Source organism: Rhinolophus sinicus, linkage group LG18 (genome assembly GCF_036562045.2).
Source record: "Rhinolophus sinicus isolate RSC01 linkage group LG18, ASM3656204v1, whole genome shotgun sequence".
NCBI classification, from domain to species: Eukaryota; Metazoa; Chordata; class Mammalia; order Chiroptera; family Rhinolophidae; genus Rhinolophus; species Rhinolophus sinicus.
In genome coordinates, this window is record NC_133767.1 from 14,152,197 (window position 1) to 14,175,169 (window position 22,973).

Sequence of the window (22,973 nt, forward strand, 5' to 3'; positions counted from 1 at the left end):
ACCCTTCCCCCCCCCCAGGGACAGAGCCTAGTGTTCCCCACTTCTCACCCACCATCCACAGCTGAGTCCCTGCATGTTTTCAGGCTCAGGGATTCCTGTGGGGGGTTCTGGGACTCTTGGAAGTGAGATTTGCAGTCCCCGGTGCTGGGCTGGTCCCTTTGCAGGCATGTCTGTCTGAAAGGCAATAAAGATGAGCTGGCAGAGGGCCATTCCTCCTGTGGGTGTCTTTCCCATACGTCGGGAGCTGGAAGGGTGTACGTCACAGGATCTCCTAGCAGCACTTCGAGGTGTACATTACTATTATCTCCATTTTTCAGACGGAAAACGAGGGCTGCAAGCTCCAGGGCTTACCTGACAGGGTTTTCCCGAGCAGCCCTGTCTTTACATTCAGTGGGTGGCAGAGCAACACATCTGGGAGGCCCTGGGGTCATAGCAGGGCTGGGGGTCATTCCCAGGGTCATGGGAAGGCCTGGGGTGAATCCACCTCACCTCGGGCACAAACAGCAATGGCTCAGGCCAGGCTGAGCTTGCTCTCCTTCTCTCTCCTTCCGTCTCTAACCTGTCTCTCCAGGGAAGCTTGGGAACTGGCTGGAAATATGTCAGCTGGCAGCTGGAGGAGGGAAGAGCAGGTGTGGAAGCCTCAGCTCCACGATGTCCCCAACCGCTAGCCCTAAGCCTGGCTCTCCCATCCGTGGCTGAGCCAAGTGGTCACACACTCTTCAACAGCCCTCACCCCCCACTGGCCCCATGGCAAGGATCCTCCACCCGCTGCAGCCTCCACTTGCGAGGTCAGACTGGCTCCCCTGCCTGGAGGGACCCCTAGAAGCCAATGCTGAGTAACTCATCTCTGTGAATTCCATATCTCTGCTGGTATTCAAGACACACAGAGGGCCACCAAGCAGGCACAGCCCTCCTGGGACCGCCACATCTCCCCATACAGAGAATCACCAGTCACAGGGACACTGGGATGGGCAACCTAGCAGTGTCTCTCCCATTTTGGTGATTTTCTTCCATTCAGTACCACAGGCAAGAACATTTACAAAAGACAGTTTCAACTTGCAAAATTTAATCCAGATGGTGACGAGACAGGCTGGGGCCTGCCACCAGGGGGCAACCTGGGCAGGCGGGGACTAGTCTGGTTGTCAGCTCAGGAAGAGACAAGACCCAAGGCCATCATTTCCCAAAGAAAGTCTGGTAAGGGATCTTCCCTTCCTGGGTCATCCCAAGAGTGCTAGCCCCCCAAGGGGCACTCAATGAAGACGTCGTGTGCTGTCACGGGAGTCCTGGCTGGGGGCCAGGGACTCAGCTCTTCCTGGCAGGAGGAGTGGGTAGAAAAGGGGGCAGCAAGTGGCAGCTAGGGTCCCAGGGTTGCAGACAAGGAAAGGATTGTTTGGGTGCACTGGTTCCTGGGCCATATCAAGGGGTGTGGTTGGGGACCCAGGCCCAAGAGAAGCTCAAAATGGGGTACTGTGAGGTCTGATGTTTCCACAAGCGCTGGGACTCAGAGATGTCGAGCTGGGAGAAAGTGGCGGCTAGGGTTCCCGCCGCTCCCTCTCCCCCAGGGGGCGCCCCAGCCGGGCTCTGGAGCAGGCGGAAGCAGAGGGGGCGCCAAGCAGCGGGAGAGGAGGCCATGGGTGCTCAGGTCGGGGTCCTGCTGCTGGTGCAGCTGTTGGTGCGAGTGGAACTACAGTTGCAGGGTGAGCTCAGGCTGGCGCTGCGGGCCGACCTAGGGGTGATGGGGGTCGGATGGGGCACATGGAGACCGAGGAGAGCTCACCTTCTCTCCTCCCTGCAGAGTTGCAGGATGAGGACCTGCTGTTTCCAGGTGAGGGGCCCAGGACGCGCGCTTCCTCACGCAGGACACCTGGGCCGGAGCGTAAACGGTGCCTCATCGTTTTTTCATCTCTTTCGCCCCAGGTTTCGAGAATTCATCGTTGCTCGCATGTAACTGATGGGCCCCAGGGGGGAGGGGCGGGCGCATGCTGACCATGTGGGGAGGGCCCCTAGCGTTCCCTTCTCCCTGGACAGCACGATGCCAGGACTCTCGTGGTTTCCCGGGGAGTCCCTTCCCTTCGCGCTCTCTGGTAGGAGATGCCGGTCAGGTGGGCCTTTCTCATGCAGCTCAGCCGCCTGTCCGTCTGTCCATCCCAGGGCCATGTGGCCTACGGGCCTTGCCTACGCGTGTGGTGGGTGGAAAGGACGCGGAGCTCGGGCGCTGGCCCTGGCAGGGCAGCCTGCGCGTATGGGGTTCCCACGTCTGTGGAGCGAGCCTGCTCAACCGGCGCTGGGTGCTCTCTGCTGCGCACTGCTTCGAAAAGTGAGTCTGGGGGCTGGGAGGGCTGACCCCAGGCCGTGGTCTGCACCACGCACATTGTACACCGATGTGACCCTCGTGTCCTCCTGAGTCCCAGGCCCCACTGCAGCTGGTTGCATCCACGCGAGTTCCCGATGGTGCCCTTACAGGGAACCCTGTTTAATTTTTTTCCAGAAGGGTCTTCCAGAATATTCCCATACACATTTGTGTCTGGTTCTCTTCTTTGTCTCCTTCCTGTTCTCTTTTCCCCAAATGGCACCACCAGCCTTCACCTTCCATATCCCACCTCCACTGGAGGTGTACCACGTGGGAGGAAGGAGCTGAGGTGGGTGAGTGCTGGGCACAGAGCCTGGCCTGTGGTGACAGTGGCCCTCAAGCTGTTGTGACTCCACCCTGCTGAGTGTCCCACTTTGGCACCTGTGCATCTGCTTCTTCTTTTTTTTTTTTTTAAGTGTGTTTTTCCAGGACCCGTCAGCTCCAAGTCAAGTAGTTGTTTCAATCTAGTTGTGGAGGGTGCAGCCCACTGTGGCCCATGAGGGCATCCAACCGGCAACCTTGTTGTTAAGAGCAGGGTGCTCTAACCAACTGAGCTAACAGGCTGCCCCCTGCTTATTCTTTTTTAAGAACAGTTCTGGGAGGTGATAGGCTGGTTGAGTGGCCAGGTCAGACCACAGGGGGCGGCACCCTCCTGCCCCACCCCCACCCCCTAAGTCCCCAGGTTCTGGGGCTTTGGTTACTGCCTCTCTGGGCCTCTGGGCTCTCACCACTCATGGAGTCCGGGATGAACCCTAGTAGCTCCCCTGGCAGTCTCCCCTCAGGGAGCGGAGCCCAGGTGCGCTCAGATGGCACACCCTCCACTAAGGACCCCTCACTGCTCTCCTCTCTGCCAGGTACAATGACCCCTATGAGTGGACAGTCCAGTTTGGTGAGCTGTCTGCCATTCCGTCTATCTGGAACCTGCAGGCCTACTTCAACCGTTACCAGGTGGAAGAGATCATTCTGAGCCCCATGTATCTTGGGGCTTCAGCCTATGACATTGCCCTGCTGAGGCTGTCATCCTCTGTCACCTACAATAAGTACATCCAGCCCGTCTGTATTCTGGCCTCTTCCACTGAGTTCCAGAACCGGAGTGACTGCTGGGTGACCGGCTGGGGGGACATCGAAGAAGATAAGGGTGAGGCTGGGAACTGGTGGTGGGTATGGGGTGGGGGAGCAGGCGCATGACCCTGTGCCCCCTGTGCCCGCTGCACAGCCCCCACCCTGGTCTGTGTTTAGCTGCCCCTCCCATCCCCCCACCCCGGCCTGCTCAGAATTCTCTCCCTACCTGCTTTTCTTTTCTCTTTCCTGTTCAGAAAGGGCAGGAGCTTCTGTACCCACATCCAGTTCCCTCTCTCCCCCTTCCCCCACCAGAAACTGAGAGCCAGAAGCCAGCGGTGAGAGGGAGGCCAGCCGCACTCCCAGCCTGCAGGGTTGTTGGCAGGAGAGGTGCATGGGGCCATATCAGAAAGGCCTCCGTGTGGTGCTTAACCTCACCTGGCCATCCAGCCTCCCCATTTTGGCTCCTCCGTACCTTCTTTATCCATCCACATTGGCCCACTCTCCTGGAATGCTGAGCCCATTTCGCTATCTTCCAATCTCGGGCTCTGCCGGGGTCCTTAGGCCAGCATGAGCTGCCACCAGCTTATCCCTTACCACGAATCCCCCGAAACCGCTAGGCACATCCTCCCCCCAGGTGCCCAGGGGGTTCTAGCCCCCCAGATGGGGCATAGTCCCTCCATGTCGACTGCCCCTTACACTGCTCCCTGGCCTGGTCCATTCCTGCCTCACCTTTCACAACAGTGATAATAACAGAGAAAGTTCCTGCAGGCACCCTGTGTGCCCAGCGCTGGTCTATGCGGTAGGGATCCAGGAGTGAGCAGGGCACGGGATGTCTTGCTTCTGGAGCCTACCTGCAAATGAGGCTGGGAACATTTTTACACCTACTTTACAGATGAGGAAGCTGACAAGGGTATGGAACTTGCCCGAGGCCCCAGGAGTCAGTGGAGAAGCCAGAGCTTATTGGCCTCAAGGGAGTGATGTGTCCCTAAGGTCACACATCTGGACTTGGCAGGGGGGATAGGGAAGTCAACACTAGACCTGTTTCCCTCTAGAGGTGGGGTGCTTTCCTTTCCCCTAGAAGGGCTGGATAAAGTGCCCCTGCTGTAGACCTCCCTGGGCCCAAAGGGCTGAAAGAGTGTGAGCCAGGGGACCCAGCCAGGAAGACTCTGCTCCCTTTCTCTCTGGCCCAAGACTGGTAGGTGGTCACATCCAGTCCCAAGCTCCACCCTCCTTCTCACAGGTGGCAGGCAACTTCTGGTGTCCCCCTGCTTGGTGTAAAACTTAGCTCTGCCATGTGCTAGCTGGCAGACCTCGGGCAAGCATTTCATCTAACTGTGCCTCAGCTTCCTCACCTGTAAAATGGGGTAACAACCGTTCCCACCTCACAGAGCGGTTCTGTGTAGGGCTTAGCAGAATCCCTGGCAGGTAGGAGGCTCTACCGACATGTCAGCCTTTAGTGTTATTGCCGTCAGCATCCTCTGTAGGATAAGGTGGTGACCAGGGCCTGCACTTAGGAATCGGACAGATCCCGGGTTCATGTCAAGCTCTGGTATCTCCCCGGGGGGTTTGCCAGGGGTGGGGGAGGGAACCTTCCCCCAGTATCTTTCCTTACTTGAAAGTGAGTCATGATTGTGCTGCATCCTGGAGGTGCTGCGGGAGCCCTAAGAGCACGTAGGAAAGCTCTCAGCTCAGGCCCTGGAGTATTCACAGACATGAGGAGAGCAAGCCCATGGGCTGTCCCACCTGCTCAGGCACATGGCTGCTACAGTTGTACTGTACTAACCCCAAACCATCAGCCGCGTTAGCCCCCACGGTGCATGCTAAAGTCTCTCCCCACTGGCTCAGGCGGGGGCTGTCATCTGCATGCTGCAGATAGGGAAACCGAGTCTCCGGGAGGAGCTCTAACAGCCTGTCCAGCCACTGGGTCCTTCTGTGATGTTGCTCATCACCTGTGATGTGCTGGGTGCTGGACTAGAGCAGAGGACTCATCAAGGCACTATGGGTGTCCCAGGGACACCCCACCCACCCGTATAGCCTATGCCGTTCCTCCCAACCAGCTGGCAGAGGAAAGGCTCAGGATGCCATCTTTCTCTGTCCCCTCAACTCCCATGTAGCGCTGCCATCTCCCTACATCCTCCAGGAAGTGCAGGTCGGCATCATAAACACCACCATGTGTAACAACCTCTACTCACAGCCTGTTTTCACCTATGACATCTGGGGAGACATGATTTGTGCTGGTGATGCGCAAGGTGGCAAAGACGCCTGCTTCGTGAGTGTCCCTCCCCACTCCAACCAGGCCCTCATGTGTCCCAGCCTCCCGCCACCCCAACCCCAGGCCTGAGAGCCACTTGTATCCTTGTGCCTCATTTGGTCCTCATGGCAACCCCGGGGGGTTAGAGACTATTGTCCCACTTTGCAGATGCAGAAACTGAGACTTGATTGCTTCTAGGGGGAGGAGTAGGATTTGCACCAGGTCTGCCCAGCTCCACAGCCCCTCCCGCTCTCCCAGCCTCTCTGTTAACCCTTCCTGCCCTGACCCAGGCCAGGCTCACCCATGCTGCTCCCTAGGGTGACTCAGGTGGACCCATGACCTGCGAAAAGAAAGGGCTGTGGTATCAGGTTGGAATCGTGAGTTGGGGAGTGGGCTGTGGTAGGCCCAACCGGCCTGGTGTCTACACCAACGTCAGTAGGCACTTCAACTGGATCCGGATGCTGATGGTCCGCAGCGACACTCACATGCCAGACCCCTGGCTGCTGCTGCTGCTGCTGCTGGTGCTCCGCCCACTGCTCTGACTGCCCTGTTCCCGCAGCTGGCCTGAGCCTAACAGCCCCTGAGCAGGGCAGTCTGCTGCATCAGGCCCAGCCCCCTTCTGTCCCACTTCTAATAAATACGTTTGCATGTTCGAGTTAATGCCTTGCAGAGAATTCTGTGGACTCCCGTGGCTTCCTAGACACCATCATGGTAACCCGTGTCCCGTCCACCTCAAGCCCACTCCCTAACTCCTCAATCTTTCTCCACCCACCTGCACCATACAGGCTTGGGTTGCAAACAGCAGAACCCACTCAGGTTAGTTCAATCAGAAAGATAATTTATGGAAGGACATTAGTAGCATCAGAGACTGTGGGGGCTAGGAAGACAGGAGTGGGGGGGTGTTGGGACAGAACCAGGAGAGCAGTGTCCAGGCTCTCGGCCTCACATGGAAAGGTGCTGGCTTGGGTAGTAGATGGCCGTCAGCTGTGACTAGTTGGCCATCAGCTGTTACCAGTTAGCCATTAGCCACTGATATAACTGCTGTGGCTGAGCTAGCAAGCGCGGATTGCAAGTTAGCACGGCAGATTGCAGCTAGCAAGTGACATTGGTTGGCGGAAAAGTGGACGGTGGGTTGCAGATCGTGTGGCTCCTGCTTCCTGTGTCTCCAACCCAGCCGCCAGCGCAAGTGTGGTGGTATGACTCCCCTGTCTATGGCTCTCTGGGTATTCCTTTTTGGCTTCGCCATATCCTGCATCCTTGTGCAGGGAGCGGGAGCTGAGACCCCGCATAACACCCAGAATGACAGGGTACTCTGGAGGAAACACCCCCAGTTATCATGCTGGTGTCCCCATCACACAGACATCAGCGTCCTCCTGGTCTTACTGCAATTCCCCAAAGGCCAACCTGAGACCAGGACTGAGGTGCGGGTAGTTTATTTGGAAGGTGATACCAAGAAGCCCCAGTGAGGAGTGGGGAAACTGAGGCAGGAAAGGCAGAACCCAGTGATATTTGCCTGAACGAGGAGATTACTGCTATGGGCAACTGAGCTGCAGTCTTGCTAGGGCCCTCTGAGAAACCACGAGGAACGCACCCCTGCACTGGGTGCCTGGAGGGCAAGGGCACTGGGTGTGGGCACTTCTCTACTGAGCCCCTCAGGATTCTGCAGATGTTGTTCAGTTAAAGACTTGAGATGGGGAGATTTTTTGGATTGTCCAGGTGGCCTAGTGTCATCACAAGAGTCCTTAAAGCTGGGAGAAGGAGTCAGAAGAGGAAGTCAGAGTGACGTGATATGAGAAGGACACGACCCGTCATTGCCTGCCGGCTTTGAAGACAGAGGAAGGGCCACAGGCCATGGACCGTGGGCGGCCTGTACAAGCTGGAAAAGGTGAGGTAATGGATTCTCCTCTAGAGCCTCCAGAAAGGAATGCAGCCTGCTGACACCTTGGTTGTAGCTCAGTGAGATAATTGTCAGAATTCTAGCCTACAGGGGCCGGCCCGGTGGCTCAGGCGGTTCGAGCTCCGTGCTCCTAACTCCGAAGGCTGCCGGTTCGATTCCCACATGGGCCAGTTGCCATTTCAATCCCTCGAGTCCCGCAAGGGATGGTGGGCTCTGCCCCCTGCAACTAAGATTGAACACGGCACCTTTAGCTGAGCTGCCTCCCAGATGGCTCAGTTGTTGGTTGGAGAGCGGGCTCTCAACCACAAGGTTGCCAGTTCAATTCCTTGACTCCCGCAAGGGATGGTGGGCAGCGCCCCCTGCAACTAAAATTGAACACGGTACCTTGAGCTGAACTGCCGCTGAGCTCCCGGATGGCTCAGTTGGTTGGAGCGTGTCCTCTCAACCACAAGGTTGCCGGTTTGACTCCTGCAAGGGATGGTGGGCTGTGCCCCCCTGCAACTAGCAACGGCAACTGGATCTGGAGCTGAGCTGCGCCCTCCACAACTAAGACTGAAAGAATAACAACTTGAAGCTGAACAGAACCCTCCACAACTAAGATTGAAAGGACAACAACTTGACTTGGAGAAAAGTGCTGGAAGTACACACTGTTCCCCAATAAAGTCCTGTTCCCCTTCCCCAATAAAATCTTTAAAAAAAAAAAAAAGAATTCTAGCCTACAAACTATGACAATAAACTTACGTTGTTTTAGGCCACAAACAACGTTGTTTTACGTTGTTTGAGTGTGTGTGGTAATGTTAGGGCAACAATAGAAAAATAATACGTAATGTAAGCCTGCATTCCTGCAAATCTAGGGTGAAAACTCAGAAAAGGAAGATGCGGAATACAAAAATGGTGGAACCTATCCAGGGAGATCTGAAAAGAGATTCAAAGGTAAGTGTGGCTGGACCAGAAAGCAATCAGAACAGTAAGTCAGCAGGCTTCAGGCTGTGAAATGGAATGGACTTAGGAACTAGAATAAACAAGAAATTTCAAGATGGTAGAAATAAAGTACAGCAGTCATGTTTCTAAGGAAAGAAAAAAAATCAGAAACCCTCGGGTGAAGGAGTCAGGACTATGCAACAAACCCAAGATCCAAAATGAAACAGTATGTCCTCTAGCTTCTAGCCATGACATGGCCGGGCTGACCCAGCCCTGCCGGTGAGAGCAAGGTCCCATCAGATCCACCAGGGACCTAACATGAGGCGGAAGTGGGAGAGGGCTTGGGATTCAGAGGGGACGTGAGGACAGAAGGCTGTAGAGAGGGAGCCCCCTAGTGGCATCCACCTGACTTTGCACAGCTCCCTTCCGTGTCAGAATGGGTATCTGGGGCAGACGTCCCAGGTGACCACACACAACCCCAGCTGGCTGGGGAGGCGCATGTTAGAGCTCCTCAATGTCCTGAGGAGACAGGGAAGGTCCCCTTGGAGCCAGAATCAGCCCCCAGGATAGGGAACAGAAGGGAGGCAGAAGGTCCTGGGAGGTGAAGTAGAGCCCAGTCATGTCACCAGCTGTTTGCTCAGGTCCAGCCTTGGGCACACTGTGTGTCCAGGAGGGGACAAGAGCCCTGCACTGATCCCTTCCCGGGAACTGGCACTGGGACCTGGCCCCTGGCCTGGCTGGGAGCCAGTGGGGCCAGCAGGGGCCTGGCCCAGGAGCACCTGAGTCAACACCAAGAAGACAGACAGGCCCAGCCTGGCAGCTGTGTTGGGTGACGTTACCCAAGACATGGTGTTAGGCGGAATGAGAAGAGGACAGCTGACCGGCTCACCCAGGGCCCGAGAGGACATGGGATCCAGACTGAGGAGCCCCAGACCCAATGCAGGTCCTGCTGTGAGGGTGAGGGTGGGGTAGGGTGGGGAGTGCAATCCCCTCTTCCTGGAGCTGGTGACTCACGAGTAACCCAGACAGACCGGGGCCTGCTCTCAGGAGCACCACCTAGTCATTGGGCCGACATCCAGTCAACGAATAAACAAGAAATATTGAACAAAACCAAGAAATATTTATATCTCCTCTCTTCTCGGAGTTCCTGGGGCACACTTGCTTCAAGGCTGAGCCTAACCAGGAGAGGGGAGATGATCTGGGGGGTGGCTCTCCAGGCCCCTCTCCTGAGAAGGGCAGGGGCTGGTTCTGGCCCCACGGGGATTCCTGGGCTGCCCCCTCGACAAAGCCTGGGATGGCCTCTGAAGGCCTCATCTCCCTGACCCTCCTAGCAGGTGGGGGTCTGTCACACACCTGAGTGACAGGGCTCTACCCCTCCCAGGCTTCGCTGCAGATTGGGACAGCGCCCTCTCCTGGCCCAGGGAGGAAATCCCACATCAACACTGATGGGCTCCTGGGGACAGAGACAGAAAAGGAGTCACCACTTGGTGCACAGAGAGTGAAGACAGTTCTGCCTCCGGCCAGGCTGCCTCCTGCTCCACGCAGGACCCCCTAGACCCCGCAGATGTGTCTCCCCAAAAGAGAAGCAGGCTACAGCTAGCTATCCTGCTGTCCTCATGCCCCCTTATCTCTCCCTCCCTCACACTTGATGCCCCTCAACGTCTACCTCTGGAGAACCTCAGAAACAGATGGGTCCGTCCCTTTTTATTCTAGGGAGACCCTCTCTTATTTGAAGAAACCGTCCTCCTCAGGCCATCGGAAGACCCTGTGGGTCGCCCTGTGGGCATTAATTGGATTTAGATGCGTCCCTAACTGTACAGCAGCCCGGGAGACATGTCTGTCTTCCAAAGTGGCTGTATCAATTTTGTGTTCCCACCAGCAACGAATGAGAGTTCAACTTAGTTTTTCGTATCGAAAAATTTGTACATACCCTATAGACTGTTGTGAGAATGAAATGAGTTAATATATCAGGTGCTTAGAACCATACCTGGCATAGAGGAAGCACTATGCATATGCTAGGTGCTGGCGTCATATTATTATTTTCTGAATTCACCCGGCTGGACTTTGAGATGAAGAAACTGCCAATTCCTGAGATCCCAGCATGAGAACTGAGCCAACATGACCACTTTACTTTCCCGTCTCCAGCCTGATCCTGGGACAGCCCAGCCATCCTCCTCACCCACGGTTCCTCTTCAGCAATGGTTTCAACAGAACGTTATTTCCGAGAGATGTTAGTGGACTGTATTTGTAAGAGGATTTTATGATCACAGACTTTTGGAAAAGTGAAATTGTTTTCTTGTTGCAAGACCTTTCAATGACTTTGTGCTGAAATGCATCAGGAATGTGTAAGAGGAAATATAGTAGGCAGCATTGTGCAAAGTTACTTAACCACGGAACCCTGGTTTGGGGGGATTTCATAAGAGACTTGTGAGATGCTGTCCCATGGTCGCTAGGGCCTAGCTGGATCTTGGCAGTTCCCTTGGATGCTTCTTTTCGTAAGATCCCCTCATCAGACATCCATCTTCTCAGGTGGAGTCTTCTTCAGTAAAATCACATTCCTTTCAGCATCTGTCCCTGCCATGTGCAAACGGGGGGCGCTGGTGAGATGCGACCTCACTGTCTAAGTTGCCCAGGTACCCATCTCCAGGTTAGAAAATGGCACGAAGTCCTGGGTCCTCACTGGATGTTTACTGAATAAAGCAGGTATGTGAAAATGAAGGTAACTTGAGGTGCCTAAAGCAATGCTTATTTGTGATATATGTCAATAAGACCCCAGACCCCTGCCTCCCTGTTCCCATCAACCCCATTCTCAGTCTCCAGGCTGAGCAGCCCCTCTCTGCGTCCTTCACGGGTGTCTCCCTTTCTCTCCACCCTCAGGATGTCTCCCCCTTTCTGGGTCTGCGGCCAGGTGCAAAGCCACGTATCCAGATCATCTGCCTACAAAGGAGGCCTGTTTTCTTCTTAATGTAAGAACTGGATCATGGTTTGAAGAGGAATTTGCACGCTGCCTGTCGTTCTCAGTCTGATTATGCCACTGCCCTGGACAGCTGGGAACAGGAGAAATGGTTCTGTCATTTCATAACCAGACTACTTGGCAAAGGAAAAATAGCTTCACGATAATTATAAAAACAACGGACTTTCATTAGAAAGGAGCATAAGAGGAAATTCTTGAAAATCACCAGAACCAAACTTTAACCTATATCATGTTGTTGGATATTTGACTTGTTGACAAATTAAAAACAATATCTTCATATAAATCTTTATTTACAAATTTTGGCACATCTTTCTAATCATCCCTTAGGATAACTTATCTCTGGGTGCAATGCTTTAATCAAATGGGCTTCATGTTTTTACAGGTTTTTAAACCTTGAGAAGGTCCCCAGGAAACTCCCCCAGCAAAGTAAGAGGGACCCATTTCCTGAAGTGTTCCCGACACTGAGGACCTTCCACTTTTATATCCTTTGTGAAGTTGTAGGTTAAAAAATGCATCTCAGTTTTTAAAAGAATAATCACTTTGTTTTTATAGAATTGGTACAATCTTTAAAAAATTGAAGCAATTAAAGAAAAGAACAGGGCCGGCCCGGTGGCTCAGGAGGTTGGAGCTCCGTGCTCCTAACACCGAAGGCTGCCGGTTCGATTCCCACATGGGCCAGTGGGCTCTCAACCACAAGGTTGCCAGTTCAATTCCTCGAGTCCCGCAAGGGATGGTGGGCTCCGTCCCCTGCAACTAAGATTGAACACGGCACCTTGAGCTGAGCTGCCTCTGAGCTCCTGGATGGCTCAGTTGGTTGGAGCGCGTCCTCTCAACCACAAGGTTGCCGGTTCAACTCCCGCAAGGGATGGTGGGTTGCGCCCCCTGCAACTAGCAACGGCAACTGGACCTGGAGCTGAGCTGCGCCCTCCACAACTAAGACTGAAAGGACAACAACTTGACTTGGAAAAAAGTCCTGGAAGTACATGCTGCTCCCCAATAAAGTCCTGTTCCCATTCCCCAATAAAATCTTTAAAAAAACAAACAAAAAAAAAACAAAAAAACCCAGAGAAGTAGAAAAATGTCCTAAATCAAATCATCTGGAAATAATCATAGTTTCGTTTGAACATTGTTCCAGAAATCTGTTTGGAAAAGCAGGTTCAAAGGACAGGCAGATGGAAAGATGTCTAGGGTGTGGGTCAGGATGGAGGCCTAGACCTACTTGCCTACTTGTCAAGACACCTCCAAACTCTCAAAAACAACAGGGAGATATTTACAAAGAGAATAATTCTTTAAGAAAGCTGGGCCTCAGAGATATGGTGGAGTCTCTCAAAGGAGGGAGGAAGATGGTGTCCTATTAATGGGGATAGAGGCCTCAGTGTTGCTGGGAGCAGGAGTTCTGGGGACTTCAGGTAGGGTACAGTCTCTTGTTGAAGTGTTCCAGTCTATGGTGTTTGTTACAGCAGCCCATGCTGACTAATACACCAGGTAACGAGTACACGTGCCACGGCAGCCTTGGGGAATCACAACCTGTATCCCCTGCCTCCCTCAGTTTCCCACTTGGGTAGAATTCATTTTCTTTTCAACACTTGCACGAATAGAATTTGAATTACATAAAAGATTAGACAAAATGTGTGGTTAGGTGTCCTGGTTTTCCAAGAAAAGGATTGAGTTTCTTTGGGGAAAAGTGGAGATAAATGCTTAGCTTAGAGCTCAGCATCCAATTAAGAATTGGAATGAGTGAGTCAGTGAATGAGGGGGAGAGCACTGAGAGTTTCAGAAACGCAAAGCCAAATTGCCCCCCCCCCCTTAATGTGGGCCTTCTGCCTGGCAGCAGCCTCTCAAGGGAAAAACACAAAGGCCAGCAAAGGCCACAAAGGTCACGCCCGTCCCCCAACCAGCAGGCTTTTTCCTCTGATTTCTGGGGCCCCAGGGATCAGATGAAGCCATGTGAAGGAGCCAGCTCCCCCACTTTGCCCTGGGAGTCTCAGCCAGGCCAGGCTTACCCTGAGACCCGAACCAGTAACACAGTTCCATCCTCCAAGGTGGGCTGAGGGCTTCCCAAATAGGGTGGCAGGGAGGCTTGGCCAGATGAGTGGGCAGGGAATGGAGCCCCTCCTGTCTGCTATGCCTCAGGATGCCCAAACTCCACACTCAGAGGGCAGGGAGCTCAGGGAAGCCAGCCCTGACCACCCCCCCACCCCATCCCCAAAACCAAACCAGCCAGGCCAGGGCCTGCCTGTGCTGGAAGAAGGGCCCATTGTTTGGGGCTCCTGGCAGAATGAGGTCTGGGGCACGCCCATGGAGGAGATTATGACCTTGTAAATGTCCAGTAAATCCCCTCATGGGGAGCTCTGATCCCAACGGACAAAGGGCCTGTGTTGAGTCTCCCTCAGGCTCAGGGCCAGCACTGAGCCAGAGTGACCTAGGAGGAGGGTCTCCTATAGGCTCGAGGCCTCCTACGCAGGTGTGCACGAGCTTATGCAGGTGTGTGGAGGGCATGTGCAAGCTCCTGTGCATGGCGGTAGTGAGTAAGTGTGTGTGTGTGTGTGTGTGTATCATGGTGCATTTGTGGGCCAGCATATGTGTGTGAACGTGCATCCCTTATAATTATGTTCACAGCTCTATGAAAATGTGCCTCATGTGTGCTTTCGGGCAAGTTCAGTTATCCCCTCGTTGCTCAGGCCAGAAACCTGTCTCTTCTTCCAACTCCCACCCCAGGTGGGGCTTCCTGGAGTCCTCGCCCAGACACACTCTCTGGGCGCCAAACCCTGCCAGCTTGGAGCTGGAAAGAAAATGCCTGAATTGGCAGCAAAACTCGCAAAAGTACCCTCCGGCTGGGCTGGGGCAGGACCACAAGCCCCTTTGTGCAACGTGCCAGCCCCTGCCTCCCAGAGCTGTGCTGTGAGGTCCTAGGCCTCTTCCACCTCCTTTCAGGAGGAGGTTTCTGGAGCCTGGGGGATGGGAGGCCTGAGCATCAAGGAGCCTTTCCAGGGAAACCACTGCAGAGTCAGAAGAAAGGGCACAGTTTTCAGCATAGAGCACCTCTCTGTTGTGTTTGTTAAATGGAACGCCCCTCCTGACCTCCCAGCCCCGTGTGTCCAGCACCCTGGACAGGGCTGCGACTGTTCCCAGGAAGAGGGATCACCAGGGGTCTGCTGACTTTGTGAGTGAAGGGCCAGAGAGTACACAGTTTAGGTTTCCTAGGTTTTAAAGTCTCTGTCACAAGGACTTAGCTCCGCCTGTAGTTGAAAGCAGCCCCAGAATATATGCAAATGAGTAACACTTTATTGGTGGGTGATAGCACTGGAATTTCATAGAATGTTCCTGTGTCACAAAATACTATTCTTTTTTTTTTTGAGTATTTCCTAACCATTTAAAAAAATGTAAAAAGTGTTCTTAGCTCATGGGCTGTGCAGAAACAGGCAGAGGGCCAGCTTCGGCTGCAGACCGTCGTCACTAACCCCTGCCCTTGGTACCTGCTGAATACAATGGAGGTGCCAGCTAACAGGGCCTCCACCCCATTCTCCAGTCCTTCCAGCACTGCCATCCTGATGAAACCAGTGTTCCCAGCTCCTGGTGAGCCAGCACTCCCAAAGCAAGTCTGTGTACACATGAGGCCATTCTTTGCAGCCTTGTAGGCAAATGAGGACATTCTAATCCATCGTGTCTCCAGTGGCCTGTGTCCTTGGGCAATGTGTCAGTGCGGCAGGAGTGTTTCATTCCTTCTTCACACCTCTGTAGTATTCCACTGTATGGATGACAGCATCATTTATGTAACGGGTCACCTCTAGACGGACAAGTCTTGTTGTTTTTAATCTGTGATTTCAAAGGATGCTGCAAAGAAAAACCTTGTATACCTGTCCACGTGGCATAAAGTCTTTGGTGTTCAGACCCTTAGCTGGAGAAGCATCTTGTTAAATTCTCATAACACCCTGTGAGTAGTTTCTACCATTATCCACATATATCAGATGAAATACTCGAGGCACACAGAGGTGACATACGCTCCCCAAATCGCATGACTAGCAAGTAGAGAAGAAAGGACTTGGACCTGATCTGGCTCCAGCACCCACACCCCCATTCAGCCCCTATCTTGACTCCCTGTGGCTCTTCTCAATGGTTGGGGAGACCCCTGTGGACAGCCTTAGCTCCGGCCCTTCGCAGAAAGCCTGAACTTGCCACACCAGCAGGGTCCCCAGAACCCTTAAGAATTACACCGTTACCTTCCAAATAAAATCTGACCCCTTGGCCTGGCCACAGGTGCCTTTGGAAGGACTGGCCTGGAGGCTCACCTGTCTCCAATGCTCTGTGCCTCCTGTCATTGCACCTTTGCTGTTGGTCATCCTATAGCCCGTTAAGGCTAGTTCATCCTTAGCTACTCCCAGACCTGACACAGAGGAAAGATCACAGACATCTTCCAAGTGACAGCCCGTGGAAGCCCTGGGATATGTCTTCCACCTCGCACCAGACACACAGAACTGGATCGTCCATTCCAGCTCTGAGGGGGAGCTGGGAACTTGACCTGGGCTCCTGGAAGCCCACAGGACTCCAGGCTCTGCCCAGGCCTGAATGAGGTCTTGAACTCAATTGTGCACAAGACAGGATTCCTGCGCCCCATGAACCTTCTGTGGACATTTGACCTACATCCCCCCATGGGGTTGAAACCCGTTTGGCCAACCTGAGAAGGGCTCTCAGCCAACATCCCCCACCTATGAAGTCAAGATTTAGTTCAGGTGCTGAGGAGAGAGACCCAGAGGTGACAGTGACATCCCTGTCACTGTCTCGTTTTGTTTGTGTAGGCCCTGGATCCAAGAAAACAAACACAGCATGTCCGGGAGCCGCCCCTAGGATGGCTCCGGGGATTCCCCCAGGAAGAACCCCCGCCGACCAGCTCCTTCCTGTCCCCCTGGTGGCCCCTGCTCCTTCCTTCTGGATGGGGGCCCACAGGGCTTGGGAGAGTATAAAGGGCCAGGTGAAGGGCACCCAGGTGCAAGACTCCCAGTGCCAGGACTGGGTGACAAGATTTTCCTGGCCAGGTAGGTGGTGCTCCCCTCTCATGGATGGGGCCCAACAAGGTCAGGCAGGGCCCCTCTCTGAGAGCCAGGTGGCCTATCCCTTCTCTCCAGGAGCCTTGGGACTCACCAGCCAGAAGTCATGCTGCTGTGGCTGACCCTCACCCTCCTCTGGAGTACCACCTGCTGGGCACAGCGTAAGTCTGGCTGGGTCTGCCTCTCTCCAGCCCATCCCCCTGGTGGCCACCCTCAGCCCCTCCAACGAGGAGACCAGAGTCTAGGCTCAGTCCTTGTCACAGACTAACTCTAGTCTCCGGACCGTCCCGTCTGCCTGGAGGGGCTGCATCGAGTCTGGGCAAAGATAACCTGTATATTACTGTGTGTGTGTTGTTTTTTTCATCTTCTTCTTTTATCCATCTAGAGATGTATGGGAATGGAGGAGGAACGTATTTCAGTAGCCCTGTAGATGAAGACAATGATATAACTGGGATTCGGGTGTCTGTGGGTCCTATAGGCATATTTAAGAGGTGAGTAGGAGCAGGGCACGGCCCTATCCCTGTGACCCAATTCATTCCACAGTCTTGGGAACTTGGGGAGGGGGGTCCCCGCCTCTTCTCCAACATCTTCACTAGGCTCTTGATGACTCTTTGAGGCCACTTGAGTCCTTGGAGTCAGGCAGCCACCAGCCATCACCTTTCCATGTGTCCCTTTTCCTCAGCCACCTCCTCTCCTGCGTGCTAACCTCACTTCTTTCTGTCTCCACCTGCAAGTCCAGTCATTGCTTTCTGGACTGACCTCAAAAAGGCGGGGGGGTGATGTTTCTCCCTACTTTCTCCTTTCAACCCAAACCCAACTCAACCAAAACCGGCCTTTCAGTCTGAGAATGCCTGATGGGAAAATCAGGGGGGAAGGTCAGGGTCAAGGAGGAAAGGAAATGAAGGTCAGTGGACCCCTGATTGAACACAAGTCGCCAAAAGTGTGTACAGGCAGAAAGACCAGGGACATTCCCCTAATGTGGGGGTGATGTCCTTGCTCAAAGCCTGGGGCAAATCTTTGCTCTGCACTTAAGGGGTCCCAGGGACCTGGTAGACCGAATGGGGCAGAGAAGCTGGCACTACAGGGGACGAGTTGCGGGCAGGGGAGGTGGCGGCGGAGGCTCTAGGACAGGCACCGAGGACACACAGATGAGTCCAGATGGGTGGAGCGAGTGGAAACCCCCTCCCCCAGTAAGTGTGGGAGCTCACCTGCTTCTCAGAACTGCAACCTGATCCACTTGGAGTGACTTGGGCTCAGAAAGCCCAAGCTTGGCCAGGGGACAGCTCCCCACTCTGAACAATCATGACAGCTGGCGCCGCCTGAGGGTCATGGTGACCGGGCTCTGTGCAGAACTCTCCTTACGGAGACCTCAGTGCTTGCTCCCAACCATCACTCCCACTTTGCAGATGAAGAAACTGAGGCCCAGAGAGGCTGGATAACAAGCCCAAGACCACAGAGTCCGAAAGCGGCAGAGCAGGGGTTTGACACCAGTATGTGTCTCAGGAACCCCAAGCCATGTGCTCAGGGACTTGTATTGCAGTGACAGGGTCACTCTCCTTGCCAGTGACTGGGGGGGGGGGGAGAGGTGATGCAGGGGTAGAGGACCTGGGGAGTGGTGAGTCACCCTGGATCTGGGGTATTCAAAGTTCCCCCTTTGTCCCAGTATCCAGGTGAAACATGGATCCAACTGGAGCGAAATATATGGTGTCTCAGGCGGGGAAACGCAGGAATTCCTCCTGTGGCCGGAAGAACACATTATAGGGGTGTACGGCATGCACAGGATTTTCCTCCGGTACCTGGTCCTATACACCGACACTGGGCGCTGGGCTGCCTTTGGGAAAGAAGGTGGCCGCAGCTTCGTCGCCTACCCCGAGCAGCACGAAAAGGTGCTCACAGGAATCTTTGGCCAGTATCAGGGCCTCGGCCTCACGGGCATTGGTTTTAAGTGGGATTATCCTCGAAAAGAGCTTGGCGCTGAGCAGCAATCAGAGGGGATGAATGGTTGACTGCCCCTGGGTCCCCAGGGATGGGGAGTGGGGTCACCTTGCTGTATATGTCTGGCTAGTGGCGGGCTGACGGCACTGAGGTGGGACCCTGAATCAGAATCCAATAAATGAAGCTTCTGCAGGAACAGTGCTTCCAGGTGTGGTTCTTGGTCTGGGGTACAACCAAAGCCCTCTGAGTGTTGAGGGCTGAGCCCTCTGGGGTGGAGCTCAGTGAACCAAGCTGCAGGACGAGACAGGAGGTGGGTCTGACCCTCCAAGTCCTGGTGATTCTGCTGAGAATGCAGGACCTGCCCATGCAGACCTGGGCCGATCCCACAATCCTTGAGGATTCCTGGCTCTCGGGATGCCCTGCCCCCGACTCCCTACCCCAAGCCCAGCCAGCGGGCCTCAGCTGGCCCAGGCTCAGTTCCAGACTTCTCTGATTACGCAAGGGGCTTCAGGGAAGTCACTCCTTCATTCATTCACCCATTCACTCACCCATTCAGCACACATTTGCCAAAACCTCACCCATGCCAGGCTCTCCTGAGCACTGGGGATATAAAGAAGCCACGTGTCCAGCTGAAGGGCTCCCCATGGGGGATGAACGCAGAAGCAGATGATAACAGATGGTTGTGGCATCTGTGTTAATTGGGATCCATGCAGGGCGTTGTGCACAGGCACCTTCCCAGAGGTGGGGTGGTGGAGGTGTGCTTCAGGGAAACCTTCCTGGAGGAGGCAGTGTCTGAACTAAGTCCTAAAGGCAGAGTGAGAACTGGCCAGGTGGAGATAAGGGGAAGAGGACATGCTAGGCAGAGGGATCCACATAGACAAAGGTGAAAGCCAGAGATAGCCAAGGGCAGCGCTCCTCAAAGTGTGGTAAATTGTTACAGCAGCAACGGGAAACTAATGCAGACCCCCGACCTTGCACGTTCTTTGTATCCCCTGTCCCAAGCATGGAATCCCACATGAGCGTTTGCCAAGGTCTGAGTCCCAGAATCCTCCAGGGTCAAGGCTTCCAAACATTTTGCACCACAATCCTCAGGAAGAAACACATTCTACGTTGTGATACAGAGCATGCCCGCATCGATCCATCTGCAATAGCCAAACAGCCAAGCGCCAGGCCCCAGCCCACGCGGCCTCCCTACTCACAGCAGCCCTATTAGGACAGGACTTCCATTATCACCATTTGCAAAAGGAGAAAACGGAGGCACGGAGAGCAGTGGCTCTAAGTCACACAATATGTGACAGAGTTGGGGTTTAACTTGAGGAGTCTGGCTGTAGAGTCTGGGTTCTGAACCCCAGACCAAGGCAAAGATTTCCCAACCAATCCTCATCTTCCTGCGTGAGATATAAGCTGACATTTTTCTCTTCTCTGCTTTAATTTTAAATGCTGGTGGAGAACCACTTTGGGGTTTCAGTCTGGAGGCTGTGGGGAAAATTCAGAGAATCCATGAACTTAGATGGGGGAAAATTACTTCTTTATTTCCGCTGTCTTCTGCTGGAAATTGTTTTTCATTCAAGTATGAATGTAACCTTGCACACAGTGCCTGTGACTTTGTCATATCAATTACGAGTATTGTCCCATATATCTTGGAATGTATACTCATAACTACGTCAAAGTTATGGATGTTTTCAGACTTGTCTTTTAATGTGTCAATAATAAAAGCACAGGAATTTATAGAACACAGGTAAGAAACATTTTGACGAGCGTGTCTGAGGTTGCTTCGCAGGACCCCCTTTTCTTCCCGCGTGGGGGAGAAGCTGCTGGGGTGGGCAGGGGTCTTCCCGTCCCACTTTTGCATCTGCTCTGTGTTGCCTGAGGGCCAGTGCTGTTGCAGAATGGTCTTGCCCTTCACTCGCTAAAAAAAAAATCTGTTTTCAGTCCTCAGGGGATTCTTGACCCCTTTCACTGGCTCCCACCTTTCTTGGGGCTGACGACTGCGAGGAGAGACCGTGTCTCCCCATATCTCCTGGTGTGGCAACAAGGAGAGTCAGAAATGGGACAACGTTCACTTGAAAAGTGACAGCAGTGATCCGCGTAGCACTCACTGTCTTGTGATGGGGAGCAGATCGGATGAGGGGAGGAGGGAGAGGAGGAGGGGCGGACAATGGCGCCAGCTCAGGGCTGCTGTGTGGACTAATGTGAGACGGTCGGTGGGACAGTCAATCCTTATTTGTGGGACGGTTCTCCATCCACAAATTCCTCCATGGTTCCCGCAGCAAACACAGCGTGGCACCACGGAGTCAGGCGTTGGCTGAGACGCCCCACCTAGTCTCAGGACCTGGGCGTCATCGGGACGCAATCCTCCCGCAGTGTGCGGGCCCAGGGTCAGAGCTAGGGGCAAGAGAGCTTGGGGCCGCCCGGACCCACTCCCTTTGGTGACAAGGACCACGCGGGTTCACGGGTGTGAGGAACATTTATTCAACACGGGCATTCAGGGTCGCTCTGGCCTTGTCAGGGGGTACCCGCGGAGTCACCTGGCGTCCCGGCCTCGCCAGGTGAACGAGCACAGCTAGCCACGAGGATGCCGCGCGCGGTGCCACCTCGGACCGGCTCAGGAACCCGCCGGCGATCTCGCTGTGACTCCCTTCCCCTCGCTGGTCGCCGGCTCCCCTGTTACCGCGGCGGGCCCTTGGGCGGACGGCTTCTCTGGGGCAGATCCCCACTTGAAGCCGATCCCGGAGAGGCAGAAGAGCCCATGCTGGCCGTTGGCAGACAGGAGCTGCTGCCCGGCGGCGGGAGGGTGGGCGCTGAACCTCCCTCCCGCCGGGCGCCCGAAGGTGGCCTGGCGCCCCCTGCTGGTGCTCCAGCGCAAGTGTCGGACACAGGCGCGCGCGCTGCCGGCCACCGCGGTGATTCTCTCGCCCGACCGCAGTAGGAACTCCTGCGCGCGGCCGCCGGGCGCTCCGTACCGCGGGCTCCAACGCTCCCCAAACTTCAGCTGGATGCTGGGGCGGGAGGGAGGCGGACTCACTGGCCCGTCCCTGCCTGCCCAAGGTCTCCGTGCCCCGCTCCATGCCTTGTCCCAGCTCTGCCCGCCCCACGTCTAGGAAGTCCTTTCTACCGTCTGCCCATTTGCTGGCCTGCACTGGCAGCCCGCTTCTCCCGCGGGAGTGGACAGTTCTTTCCCTTCTGTACCAACCGTCCAGCCCCTGGGCTGCGGCTGGGACTTCTCCCGATTCATTACATGCACTTCTGTCTCCTGGACAGCTGCTTTGCTCACTTGTACTCTGACAAGTGGTCACAGCCGCTTCCTCCAAAAGGTGTTGGAGGCCTGTGGGGGCAGAGCCAGGAGAGCAGTTTCCAGGCTCTAGGCCTCACGTGGAAAGGTGCTGGCTCGGGTAGTAGATGGCCATCAGCTGTGACTAGTTGGCCATAAGCTGTTAGCGATTAGCCATTGGCCACTGATATAACTGCCTTGGCAGAACTAGCAAGCGCGGATTGCAGTTAGCAAGGAGTGGGTTGGTTGGCAGAGAAGCAGACGGCAGGTTGTGGCTCCTGGTTCCTGTGTCTCCAACTCATCCGCCAGCGACACTATAGTGGTATGACTCCCCTATCAATGGCGCCGTGGGTGTTCCTTTTTGGCCTCATCATATCCTGCACTCTTATGTGGGGAGTCAGACTAGAAACCCTGCATGACAAGGCCTCATTGGGACACATCCCTTCTCCTCAGTTCCCAAAGAGCTTGGACCCAGGTGTGAGTGTGAGACCCACAGTTGAGGTCCTGGGTCCCCCAGCTGCTTCAGAGTCTGCTCCTGCATGTCCTATTGAAACAGGTAGACAGCTGCGAGCTGGCTGGGGCAGAGGCCACAGCCATAGGTGTTCTGGCCAGCGACTTCCTGCTGCCCCCGTGGGAAAGACTCTAAGAGTGTGGGGTGCCTCCCCCCTGCAGCCCTCCTCCTGTGGCTGCGTCTTGTACTGAATCTGCCCAGTTCACAATTTTTCCCTGTCTGGGCCCCCTTTCACAATTCACCTCGAGGGAGGCTGAGGCAGCCACACTGAGCCCTTTGGCCTATCCCTTCACCTAAGCCCAATAGAGCACAGGTGGATCTTGACCCAAGCTGGGCAGTCATTCTTAGGGCTAGAGATGGGCAAGTGAGGCTCTGGGTGGGCCTGACTTATGAACAGATGGCTGTGGGGCAGCTGTGCCCACCAAGGGCTGGGCCTTCTCTCTTGACTAGGTGAGGAAAATCAATGAACAAAGAACAGCAGAAAGATGGAGAGAGGTGGCCTCAGTGGTCTTCTAGCCAGGTTGTAGACTATTCCTAACTTAGCTTATTCCTGCTCTTACATTCCATGACACAGCCCAAGTAGGAATGCCAGATAAAACACAGGACACTCAGTTAAATTTGAATTTCAGATACACAAGGAAGAATTTTTTAGTGTAAGTATATATCAAACATTGCCTTTTTTTTAAGTATAATTGTATCGCAAATATTGATATTTTTTTTTAGTATAAGTATCCATGGGGCATACTTATAATGAAA

At 54.4% G+C, this 22,973-nt stretch overlaps 2 protein-coding genes and 1 long non-coding RNA gene across 3 annotated transcripts in view; 2 read left to right on the forward strand and 1 right to left on the reverse strand.

Annotated features, from left to right (window-relative positions):
* Nucleotides 1-22,973, reverse strand: part of LOC109439324 (uncharacterized) — a 106,637-nt gene that overhangs the window by 72,397 nt on the left and 11,267 nt on the right. The gene's annotated exons all lie outside the window — the stretch shown is intronic.
* LOC109439318 (testisin) lies at nt 1,204-6,311 on the forward strand. The gene is made up of 7 exons (XM_019719588.2): nt 1,204-1,697; nt 1,796-1,825; nt 1,918-1,944; nt 2,152-2,317; nt 3,205-3,488; nt 5,527-5,681; nt 5,981-6,311. Exons 1-7 carry the CDS (start codon nt 1,508-1,510, stop codon nt 6,203-6,205), a joined length of 1,077 nt encoding a protein of 358 aa, XP_019575147.2. The 5' UTR covers nt 1,204-1,507; the 3' UTR covers nt 6,206-6,311.
* On the forward strand, nt 16,422-18,506 carry ZG16B (zymogen granule protein 16B). The gene is made up of 4 exons (XM_074323022.1): nt 16,422-16,488; nt 16,579-16,661; nt 16,886-16,991; nt 18,164-18,506. Exons 2-4 carry the CDS (start codon nt 16,607-16,609, stop codon nt 18,504-18,506), a joined length of 504 nt encoding a protein of 167 aa, XP_074179123.1. The 5' UTR covers nt 16,422-16,488; nt 16,579-16,606.

Coding starts and splice junctions, on each gene's coding strand:
- ZG16B (XM_074323022.1), top strand. CDS start 16,607: ATGCTGCTGTGGCTGACCCTCACCCTCCTCTGGAGTACCACCTGCTGG. Junction 16,662..16,885: donor TACCACCTGCTGGGCACAGC/GTAAGTCTGGCT, acceptor TTATCCATCTAG/AGATGTATGGGAATGGAGGA. Junction 16,992..18,163: donor CCTATAGGCATATTTAAGAG/GTGAGTAGGAGC, acceptor CCTTTGTCCCAG/TATCCAGGTGAAACATGGAT.
- LOC109439318 (XM_019719588.2), top strand. CDS start 1,508: ATGTCGAGCTGGGAGAAAGTGGCGGCTAGGGTTCCCGCCGCTCCCTCT. Junction 1,826..1,917: donor TGAGGACCTGCTGTTTCCAG/GTGAGGGGCCCA, acceptor CTTTCGCCCCAG/GTTTCGAGAATTCATCGTTG. Junction 5,682..5,980: donor GTGGCAAAGACGCCTGCTTC/GTGAGTGTCCCT, acceptor GCTGCTCCCTAG/GGTGACTCAGGTGGACCCAT.